The sequence below is a fragment of the Hyperolius riggenbachi genome, chromosome 3, assembly GCF_040937935.1.
Source record: "Hyperolius riggenbachi isolate aHypRig1 chromosome 3, aHypRig1.pri, whole genome shotgun sequence".
NCBI classification, from domain to species: domain Eukaryota; kingdom Metazoa; phylum Chordata; class Amphibia; order Anura; family Hyperoliidae; genus Hyperolius; species Hyperolius riggenbachi.
The window spans coordinates 108,995,577-109,007,819 of record NC_090648.1 but is presented as its reverse complement, the minus strand read 5'-3'; the positions used below and the strand labels follow the sequence as shown (position 1 = coordinate 109,007,819).

The window sequence follows — 12,243 nt, the reverse complement described above, 5'->3', positions numbered from 1 at the left end:
ATAGGTGTTAGTTTAGGTGAGTTATGGGGAGCAGATAGGAGAACAGGGGGAGCAGTGGGCATAAGGACAGGCAGCAGTATATGCTTGCTCCCCCCGTCCTCCAAAGTTTTTGGGCTCCGGTATCCTTCAAATAGTTCTGAAGGCTTTTCCTACAGGTATGTTTTATGTCATGGCTGAGTGACCGCACACCGCTACATTACCACTACTTCTTATATCACAATAAGGATACTGAAAGCACAGAACACCAGGGCACATTATCAAAGACTTTATTTTATATTCTAATGATTTAAAAAACAAGAACCAAAATAATAAAACCTTCCAACATGATTATCATGTGATTTCACAGAGAATGCAATTGTGTTCCATCCCTTACATGAAAACGCTTCACAGACAGAGGGATTAAGACAGATTATACACAAGAACAAGAAAGCTACCAAACCCACCCAAAATTGCCGTTTAAAGGGGAACTCAACCATCAAGCACATTATTTTGTTCATACAGTAATAGATCCTCTTGCAGGTTACCACTGAATCCAAATGAGGAGACCTGACTTAAAGTGGACCTGAACTCTTGCACAGGACAAAAAGGAAAACAGAGAAATGTTCCCTGTATGTACTTACAGACTTCAGCCTGTCTAATCCCCCCTCATCTCTGCCTAAGCACAAGTTGTAATTTGATCCCTCAGCTGTGCCAGCTGACTGCCATGGCAGAGAGCTTATAGGTAGACACAGGATGTTAACAATATGTCTGCTTCCATGAAAGCAGGAAGTAGTGAAACTGCAGTTTTATTGCAGGATTTGTATCAGCTGTAAGAAAAATATTTTTATTTAAAGGTTGTTATGCTGTTGCTTCTCTTTTAGAGCAGAGAGGAAGTTCTGAATTCAGGTCCGCTTTAATCATAAAGTGATTGAGGAAAAAAAAGCCACTTACAATTTAACATCGTATTAAAAGGCGAGTTCCCCTTTAACTTTCCAATGCAAGTCCCAACCTGCCCCAGAATACAGTATATTTGATGCATCGGAGGTGGGATATTCATAACGTTTTCTTACAAGAGATCAGAATAAAGGCTTATGGACTTCAAATGGGGAAAAAAAACCTGCTTCCACATTCCTTACAGTTAAGAAGCCATAACCAATAACATCTGTTCTGCTTATGGCACAACGTTACATGATTAAACACTGCGTGTGATTTCCTGAAAGGTGCTGGAGGATTACAGAGTACAGACAGTCGTCTTAGAAGAATCGCTGGCTAGATTTATCAAAGTATCTGAAAACTGCCATTTCTGCCCAGACCAACCAGGGCTTAATAACAGCGTGGATAAAAGCGGAAGAATGTGACTGGAGGCAATGGGCGACAGTTCTATCCTTCAGATGCTTCCATAAACTCAGCCATGTGTGAACTAGTACAAAATCAAAAGTTATGTTTAGGCACAATATATGTACAGAAAACGACAGCAGCCAATTATCAGCTCTCACTTAGCTAGCACTAGAGAATGAAAGCAAATAGGTGAGTAAATGTTTGACTGGTCGCTATGGAAACACAGGTTTCTGCCTGTCAAGGCTATTATTTACCTTAATGTGAACTCTAGTATAACATTATCTTCATTGCTAAAGAAATAGTTCAGGTTGGCAAACAGAGGGAATGGTTGCAACAAAATGGAAGTTCTGCTTAGGCAGGTTCTCTTTACACTACATGCTTATTGGATGTACTTTGTTACTGGATGGATATACGAAAACTGCCTAGCTTGCTGCCAATTTACGACCGATTGCTGGTTACAACAGTTTTGCTAGTAAACAGCCAATTTAACCCTAGTTCACATGGACAGCTGAACCAGGGTCCACAGCCACTTAGCTATTGTATAATGCAACCAAATGGTAGCTTTCATGGGTGTGGCGGTGTGGGCTGCATACCCATTGTAACCCTATCCCACCCCCCTCCATGTCCCACCTTTTCCTCTTGCTTTGGCAATGCCTGTATGAATCTTGGTCATGCCAATAAAGCTTTTTTTGATCAGAGTGACTCAGGATGCAGTTGTGCGTTTGATGAATGTTGCATGTGAGATCTGGCTACTCACTCAGATATACATACCGGCTATGAACAACTGGCAAATCCATGGAAGAGGTTGATAGGCAGTGAATCCACTGCTGTCCACTGTCTTTACCAACTAGGCCTAATTGCTAGGATTTCTCGAAATGCAACTTTGCATCTATTGTACTCAGTTGGGTGTTCAGAGGTCCAAAACAAATCTTATCATAGCAGAGAGAGCTGCAGAATTATTTGCACACACACATGCAGTGAGAAATGTTAAATGTACATTTCCCAGGATATAGTTCTTGCTGTAGGGGCATGTCTGCAATGGCACAAACAAGAAGTCATGAATCTCTCAGCAATGCTCCTCCTATCAGTCTCTCCCCGTTCAGTGGAGTGTGTGAGTGTGAGTGAGTGTGTCAGAGCGTGTGAGTGTGTGTGTGTGTTTGTCAGAGTGTGTATGTGTGAGAGTGAGTGTGTATGTGTGAGAGTGTGTATGTGTGAGAGTGTATGCGTGAGAGTGTATGTGTGTGTGTGAGAGAGTGTGTGTGTGAGAAAGAGTGTTCTGCCTTTCTTGAGAACCAAGCATCCTTTGTATTGCATACTTGTTTCCTCCTATACTGTATATATAGAAGGGGGTGGGGCAGCCCTTGGTGACAAAATGGGGAGATGGGTGTAGGCACAATAAACAATCTGCTACCTTGGCCATTGAAGGTCCACAAGGAAAGTCTAGAAGCTGTTCATGATTAGCGGACTTCAGAATTATTAACATCACCGTCCTAATTAAACAGAAGATGTTGGCTCTATACAAATAAAATAATCTACAGGGATCCTAAACTGAGTCGCGTGTCTCTACCTGCCAAAAAGACCATGAAAACCAAATTTTTTAAGATGAATGTTCGGCTACCACAAGAAAGGTGACCAATTACTTCCTGACAGAACTCAGATATTCTAGTGTCTTTTCAGATTAGTCCTTGAGTCGGGCAGATAAGTTAAGGGACATATTGCTTGGTTAACAGCTCCACTGAAATAGAACTGACATTTGAGGAATGCTAAAAACTTTGCAGATAATCTTTGAAGGACAAAAAGTAATGTCCAACGACACTTCATGAAGTAGTTCCTTAAAGGTAGGGTACCTGTTCTGACAATTATTCTGGGAACAGAACCAATACCTGCAAGTAGTGCTGATGGGAAGGAATGACTAAGTTGTGGAACGGAATGGCATTAAAAGTGAGTGCAATAAGAATCAGGAGGAATGATCAAAGGTTACAGGTTTCACTTTCAGAGGAAATTACAAATCTGTTTAGGAAGCATGTTGGTGAAAATGTCAGGTGACGCTATAATGTGCTGCGGTTATACAGCAGTGGGCGTCAGTAGCCAGCACAATATGTGGAAAGGCAAATGAGAGGCTACAATTCTTCTTCGCTACCTTGATTTGGGCCATATCAGCTCATAGTGAGTGTTTGAAAGGTACGGTTCTGGTATTGCAGCTTCATGCAGCATCCACAGCACAAGTTGTGGGCTAGGACAGCCAGTTTGCTTATGTACTGATATATCACCCACTATGTCAGCATGTGACCCAGGCAAAGGCAGCAATCTTACCACCTGAGACAAACTTTTTTTAAAGATCTAGTCCAAGTTTGCTGCATCACTTTTGATAACCTGGCTGGGTATCCCCTAAGATCAATGAAGGAACTTTAATAAGTCTTGTTTAGAGTCTTACAGTCATCAAGACAGGAAATTACAGGGAAATCTTTCCAATAAGGATGCAGAAGGCAATAAAGATACATAGCCTGCCCCAGTCTCTAAGGTTTTAGCTGATTTCAGTTCTACATTAAATGGAAATTCAAGATTTCTGACAAATCTGAAATTGTACGTCAGATCAACAAGATCAGAAATACAGTGTTTATTATCAGGCTTGTGTCAGTATGTCCATAGAAATATCTGGAATGCCCAGTGGAAAACATTAAAATGTTGCTCCTTAATTACCACAAGGTCTACCTGTGGCCATATATAGGCACCAATGGAATGTTCATATACAGAGAGGGCATCCAACAGGTCTATGGCCCCCACTTTGCATCAAGGGCAGTCTAAACACTTGCCTGTGGTCCCAATAATCTGATTTGTTAAGCCATTGTGGAGTAAAGATCAATGACGTGAGCCTGTGTTAACTTCAAACACACAACCATGGGAAGCACAACATTTTCTACTTATAAGTAGATTTAACAATAAGCATCACTGATCTTCATTTCATATCTCCTATAGCAAATTACATTCATAACAGAATACATTCTGTCCAGTCATGGAGTTCTGCCTACAATGTCAGTCTTGTCAGAGATCTGATGAATCTTTCATCTGTGGCTCAAAGAACGCAAATATAGCATCAGGTGCTGCCCCCTAGAGGTCACTTAACGTAAGGACAGAAGGAAATTGCCATAATGAACACAGAAATGATGGGTACTCTACTTTTGTCATGATCCTTGGTCCATTTTAGATTGGGGAAAAAAAAAAAAAAAAAAGATAATGGCTTGTAGAAAGAAGGCTGCGTGTGAAGAATAGTGGAATCAGCCGACTGTCTGCCTCACAGTTAAACACATAGCATTACATTAAGTACATTAGGTGTTTGTGGTCAGAACCCATGATAATATAACTGTTTCAGTGCAATAGGAGCCGCTCTCATTGCAAAGATCGCTCCGTCAACCTGCAGGCTTCTCCTGACATCTCTCATTCTATCAGTTCCACATAGTTGGCGGGAAACATGCCGTAGTGCCCACTGGGACCATAGCCACGCCACCATCCCTCATCGATCATCTCGATGTTTGTAATGAGGTCATCTGGGTCAAAGGAAATCTCTGTATCGTCAGCTGTAACAAGAGGACAGAAAAACAAAAAAAAAGTGTACGGTTAGCAATCATAGTTTCCTATAAAGAGGTACTGTAGTGACAAATAGTCGAATGCCATCAATTATTCAGGATACCCACTTTTACAAGTTTTCCTGGTTTTAGCATCAGAAACACTTCCTACGGTATATCTATATATTGCTGTATATTGTATGAAACCCCGACCTCCCAGTGATGTTTAGCCTCGGCTGATTATCTATGCAGAATTCTCACCCCAGAGCACTCTGGGAGACCAGGTATATTTTGTACTTGCTTCTTATAGGATACATCCAGAAAAAAAAATAAAAATAAAAATCCACTTACCTGGGGCTTCCTCCAGTCCCTGGCAGCCGTCCTATGCCCTCGCCGCAGTTCCGGTGGATCCCGGTCTCCTCCGCTGCAGAAGCCGACCTCGCCAGACCGCTCGGGTCCTGTGGTCTGGCCAATGTAATCAAGACTGTACAGCGCTTGCGCAGTACAATCCCGGTGACGTCAGCCAGCCCACGTGACCCGAGCGGTGGAGGGCACTAAAAGCCGACCCGGAAGCCGACCTGGCGAGGTCGGCTTCTGCAGTGGAGGACACCGGGAGCCACTGGAGCTGTGGCGAGGGCACAGGAGGGCTGCCAGGGGCTGGAGGAAGCTCCAGGTAAGTGGATTTTGATTTCTTCAATCTGTCTGGACGTATCCTTTAAAGGACAACTGAAGCTAGAGAGATATGGAGATCGTCACCATGGTTGTTTTCTGTAGGGATCAGTATTGCACCCAGTGGGGACAGCCATGCTCTGGATCTTAGCTGTGCTTTGGGACTTAAAGACAGGGCAATGGAGTTGGAGTAATTTTTGGTACCTGGAGTAGGGGTCACAGTCGGTGGTTCCATAAACTGAGGAGTCAGATGATTTTTGTGCCCATTCCATAGCCCTGCAAGGGCTGTGGACTCTGAGTTGGACTCGAGGCGTAATTTTGGGTACCTGGAATCAGTGGTTTCATAAATTGAGGAGTCGGATGATTTTTGGACCAACTTCACAGTCCTGATTAAAGATTTGTTTTTTTATCAAATGACCTCAAGGACACGCAGCTCTTATCCCCTCCCCAGCATCTACTCCCTGTTCTGCATGGAGGGCCCAGGCAAAGAAGCAGATTGAAGAGGCCAGTCAGTGTTTCTTATTCACAATAAGGAAGACATTTTTACCAAAATTCAGAATTTGGTAACAGGCATTTCCAATTATGTAATTTTTAAGTGCAAGCCTACTTAAAAATGGAGCTCTGTCCAAACGTGGAGTAATAGTCAGACCTAAGCCATGAATTGTGCCTGTGCCATCCTCTATCACTAAGCTACTCTCACTGGCCAACTGTCACCATAACGAGTTATCATGCGATATTGGTGGCACGGTATAGGGGTGCCAGTCATCACTTAAAGCCTAGTACAGCAATGCCAGTGAGGGAGAGCAGCTTGTATCCCAGAGCTTCATGAGAGGAGAGTGGTTAGGGCCCATCCCCACTGCTGTGAATCCCTGTTTCCCCAGCGTGCAATTAGGATAGGAAAACACAGCCTATTGAAATCAATAGACTGCTCACATGTGGAACAAAAAAGGATGGCATGCTGCATTTTCCCTCTAGCCGTGCTTTAGAACTCGCATTACAACTGGGCCGACATCGCATATTGCAAGACGCATGCAAGGCCCTTATAGCGGTTGCACAAAGCAACCAGCTTCGTAAGCAAATCACCAGTATAAACAATGACAGCTGGAAGCAGTCGGATAATCCACAAGGCAATTCTAGGCAGCCGTCTAGGGCCTGGAGAGTCTTGGAGGGTGGATGCTAGCCCCTCCAAATCCTAATAAAAAGGCCAGGTGACCATCAGCGCTGGGCAGAAAGTGCTATCTTGCCTAGGGCTCCATTTCATCTTAATCCTTTTCTGACAAACTATTTCATGGGGCCATACAGTCCCCGCCCCAAAACACGAACAGACATTTCCTTGACAGATCAGAGATTTAGAAAACAGGAATTACAAATTGTGCGGACCACAAGAAAGAGCAGACAACACCGAAATATCACTGCTAATATCTGTACTTACATTTCACTTATGCAGCACATTTGTTACACAGCTCTGGTTGAAGAACTGTTTATGCAGTAAAGTACATAATGTTCCGTAATTCCATTCTAGGCTGAATGTCATACAAAACCACACAGCAGTTTGAGGTCGGTTTGGTTCGGGATCTCGCTCTGCTGCTTGTACTGGAGAATGATAATCCAGGCATTGGGTTTGGCCCAATCATTAAATTCCTGGGGGTCTTTACCACGAGTCTCATCAGTGTAATCCCGGAGCTATTCAGCCCTCAACAGATCCTGCTACTGTTTATGGATTTCTCTGACACTGGAACTCACACGCATGAAAAGGTTCCTAGACACGGACACTAAAATACCACAATTTATAATGGCTATTAAAGTATAAGCACTTCCCCAATGGGTGCCACCAAACAAAAGCAGCAGCCAAAATGCTCTATTCCAGACATATCTCTTGAAAACAGCACAAGCAGAGCAGCAGACAAACTTCACTGTGGGATGTACAACCGCCTTCAGCAAGCAGAATCCTGCAGCCCCCAGTGCTCACAAAGACAGGGTGACCATCACCAGGGATAACAGCACTGATGAGGATGCAGGTAAGTACTCCACAAACCTTTAAGGCGACCATACATCAAGTGACTCGGCGGCCAGTCAACTATCGGATTCGATTATTATAATCAGATGACAATCAGTGCCGCCAAGAGCATACGAGCATGAATCAGTCGGACATGCGGCAAGATGTAGGGCATGACTTGCTTAATCGAGTGTGTGGTTGTAACGGCAAGTGATATCGGGATGAATGCAAGGAGACCCCCGACGCTGCCCCCCGTAGTGTGCAGCCCAGTGTACTCTACACTTTGCCTGACTGGGGCAAATGGAAGGGAGGGGTGGGTGGGTTGGGCAGCAAACACAACACCACCACCCGCCCCATTTGCCCCAGTATAGGGAGTATAGTTGCCCCAGTATAGATAGCATATTTAAACCAGTATAGGTAGTATAGTTACCCCAGTATACCTAGTATAGTTGCCCTTTGTGCCCACTTCCCCCTCCCTACCCAAGCGGCCACCACTCATGCTTCCTCTTTTATACTCCCCGGTCAGCCCCTCTCCTCAAAGCTCCATCATCTTCTTTTACAGCAGCTGGTCTCACAGCAGCGCGGGCAAGTCTTGCAGCTGCTGTAGAGTCAGGAAGCAGGGCAGCTGTTCCCATGGTAATGGCGATATACATTGCCGCTACAGGAAGCGGCTCTCCTGCTTCCTGCCTCTGTACAGCAGTCGCGAGCTGCTGTGAGACAAGCTGCTGGAAGTTGCTAGACCCGCGGCCCGGCGCAAAATGTCCCGCGGCCTGGTATTGGCCCGAGGATTGGGGACCCCTGCTATAGAGCCTTCCCATTTCTTTCATGGTCCCCTCATTCCACAGCAGGCTCCTCCATTGAAATATCCCACCATGGGAGGCTTCAGGAGCCCGGGCGGTTTCATACTGCACATGCGTGAGGGTGTGCTCGCGCATGCGCAGTAAAGAGGGGACAGTCTTCGGAAGCTCTCGGGTTCCCAGAGACTTCCGAAATGGCAGAGAGCAGTCTTCAACCCTTTGGTCAGAGACTGCTAATGGGGGAACCAGCAGTGGAATGCGGGGACCGTAGGAGGAATGGGAAACCTCTACAGGGCCCAGAGCCTTCCCTCTATTAGGTATCTATTATTATCTCTTGCTGTAGACCACCCACAATTATAGTGCTTTCCTATAACAGTGCCACTTATTATGGTGCTGCTCATTATACTGACTCCCAATTCCATTGCTTTTTATTTATGTGCTCCTTGTTATTCTGTCCTCCAATTTAGAGCTTCTTTATACCCTACCCCCTATTACAGTGCGCTCTTATACTCTACCACCACCACATTTGGGGTGAGCATACAATGACTGAGAGGAAAATGCCAGGGAACCCCTGTAAAGACCAGTTCCAGGTAACACTGGTTGAGAAAGCCTGATGTAAGCTGACAAAAGGTAGAGCACAGTCTAACTCGCAGGGCCAAATTGTTAAGATACATTTATTGAACATTCTCATATTAAATGGAGTAGCTACAGCGACCGTGGGGAGGGGGCTCTGGGCCCGCTCCTCCCCTTCAGGAGGGGATCGTAGTGAAGAAGTGTAAGATTTACCAGCTCCACTGCTGATTTGGGTCTCCTCTGTTTACTCTTCCTGACAGCCACTCGCTCTATGCTGCATACCTCTGGATCCAATACATGTCATGTGATTGGGAGCTGTTGGTATGCAAGCATAGAGTGTCCAGCTGCCAGGAAGAACAGAAGAGATCTGACATAGCGCTGGAGCAGTAAATTCAATGCTGCAATGCTGTGCTACGCTGCAATGTGGGAAGAGGGTGCTGGGAAAAGGGGTGAAAGAGGTGTGTCTGTGTGTGTTTTTACCAGCTACATGGGGGCCCAGTGAGTTGTTGCTGCTGTGCCCCTTCTCAAACTGACATTTTTCTGTCACCAGTGTGCTCCTTTATCGCTGTGTTTCTGCTTACAACTGTGCACATTTGAAGCTCTTGGTGGGCCACATAAAATGGCGAGGTGGGCCGCATTAGGCCTGCAAGCCTCGAGTTGACACCTGTGATTTAGATGAAACCGTGTACTGCTCAAACCCAGAGATCATCACACCTTCTTGTGGCTCAATTTACATTGATGTTCTTAAAAAGACATCAAACAGACAATTGATTCCAAACATCTGACCATGAATTTTAAAGTATATTATAGATGAAAGGACACTGGGTGTATTTGCACATTTGGAAGCATTTCCTCCCCCCCTCCCCCCATACACAGTCCCTGGACAGTGCATGCCGCCTTTACTTGGGCATTATTAAATCTAAGCACCTCTTCTGTAAAATGGAAGGAATAGAGCTGCCCAAAGTAAAAAAAAAAAATTTAAAATGTGACAGAAAAAAAGGCCTCATACCAAGGCACACTCAACAACGTGTTTTGTGGGTGTTAAATCCCACTTCCTCAGGTCTTTTGGTGCCAAAAATAAGCACCCATTTAGAGTAAAAGTGCCTCTCAAGTTTCAATTTTACTATTGTTTTCTATTATACATTGAGCACTTATTTTTCTCTACTCTGGTACCCCACAGCGTATCTCACTGAAAGGGTTTATTTACCCATAACATAATTTCCTTGTACTATACGTGCGACTGGCTGACAGAAGGGTTAGATATACCTGCTGCCTATACAGTGCATGTAGCTCAACCTCCTTGGCGGTAACCCCGAGTCAGGCTCGGGACGGAAATTTGTAACTCAGAGTGGTTGGTAATCCTGAGTTGGATCCATGGAAGGTGTGTAATGTGCAGGGCTGTCACAGATCTATCTAGCAGTATGATTTTTAGGGTCAAAAAGCTTGTGAAAAAATTGCACCGCTTTTAAATAATAAAATCTGGAAAAAATCATACCGCCAGGGAGGTTAAAGGAGTTATCAGGCATTTAGTACTAAAATAAGTGCTACTTACCCGGGGCTTCGTCCAGCCTCAAGCTCTCAGCATGTCCCTCGCCGCAGCTCTGCCCGCAGCCGTTCACCGCCTCTGCCTCCCAGCGTGCGGTGATCACGTCAGACCGACCTGGAGGTCGGCCTGTACTGCGCCTGCGCAGTATGCTCTGGTCCACGTGGCGGTGATTGACAGCGCCGTTCGCGCAGGCGCAGTACAGTCCGACCTCCGGGTCGGTCTGACGTCATCACTGCGGACTTGGAGGCGGTGAACGGCTGCGGCCAGAGCTGCGGCGAGGGACGTGCTGGGAGCTTGGGGCTGGACGAAGCCCCGGGTAAGTAGCACTAAATGCCTGATAACTCCTTTAAGAAAAAAATTAAATGATTGAATTTTAGTGAAAGTGAATTTAGTGTATGATGAATCCTAATGGTCTCTATACTGAGACATTTAATGGTTTTATCCTACAGGGGAGTGACAGAGGCCCCTTTTATATTTGCGTGCTGCGTCGCCCCGCGTTAAGTTTCTCCGCCGCATTCCTGCCACAAGGGCCATGCAAGTCTATGGAGATGTGCACACTTCACGCAATGTGACACGAAGTGCCGGAAGCATCCAAATCATAGCATTCCCGAGATTGCAACGTGTTGCCACGTGATCCGGGCAATGATGTGAATTTAGTCACTTTTTTGAGAAAGTTCACTTTAACGCAGCATTAATGTGAAATTATGCTTGAGAATTAGGTAAAACCATTTCCTATGTGTAATCTAGAGATTGGTTCCTCAAACCTTATTTCCTCTATTCCATGAGCTCTGCAGCCCTAACACCACTGTTTCGTTGCTCTTTGCTTCTAATTTAGTCTCCAGAATGCAAAGGGAAAGAGACTTGGGAAGCCAATTAAAGACATAATCACAGCAGACACAGGCACTGCCACAAGAAGGCTCAAAAGCCTCCAAAGACATCAGCTGTATTTTAGGGGAAATTTTGACAATGCCAATGACAGCAACAAAAGATCACAAAACTTACAGAATATGATATATAGATCGATGGATGGATGGATAGATAGAGGCTTCGTAGTTTAGCTCAATAGAGAGGGTCATAGCATAGGTGGGTAAAAATGCCAAATCAGTTTTTGGGGTTAAAACAAAGTAACACAACTTTATTTTTGAGCCAACTTCTCTACCAAACTGCACCCTGGGTTATCCTCAGGGTAATTGGCATACAATTTCTGTGTCCTATTCACCAGCTTAAATGGCTCATGAGTCTACAGTAGAAAGTGGGATATGGGGGATGAGTGAAGAAACAAGGGGTGGGGGGGGGGGCACAGTCAGGATGTCATTCAATACAAATGGCCAGCTGGTTGAGGAATATTCTCACCTGGATCTGTGAATGAATGTCCCATACGGGGTGGCCAGCAGAAAGGCTTTGTCCCACTCGGGCCGGGGACCAAGTCTTTGCAGAAGTCCTCCTCCACAAGGTGTGCAGACAATAGCCTCCTTCAGAGCTGTATTGGCAGGCTGCTGCTCTTGTATATTGTCCACCTAGCCCGAGTGCTGTGATGCCGCTATAGGCGGCTGCAATGTCATGCAATCGTGGGCGGGAAGAGTGTGTATAATGGCTGAAGCTGCTGTTGGCTCCACACTGCTCTGCCTAGGTGAGATAATCAGATCGCAGGAGGTTGGAGCAAGAGGTAAGATGCTCCTCCCCCCACCCCTTGTTTTTTCACCCACCCCCTGCATCCCACTGTCTACTGCAGATTACCTACCACCTAGAGTGGCACCCAAGAGAGCAGCACCATCTGACGAC

The 12,243-nt window shown here is 45.4% G+C and overlaps 1 protein-coding gene across 1 annotated transcript in view; it reads right to left on the bottom strand.

Moving 5' to 3' along the window:
* Nucleotides 1-250: 250 nt before the first annotated feature.
* DBNL (drebrin like) overlaps nt 251-12,243 on the bottom strand; it is a 68,589-nt gene continuing 56,596 nt past the window's right edge. The window contains exon 13 of the mRNA XM_068274753.1: nt 251-4,892. Coding sequence (XP_068130854.1) covers nt 4,753-4,892 — 140 coding nt within the window. The 3' untranslated portion in view covers nt 251-4,752. The remainder of the gene's footprint in view (nt 4,893-12,243) is intronic.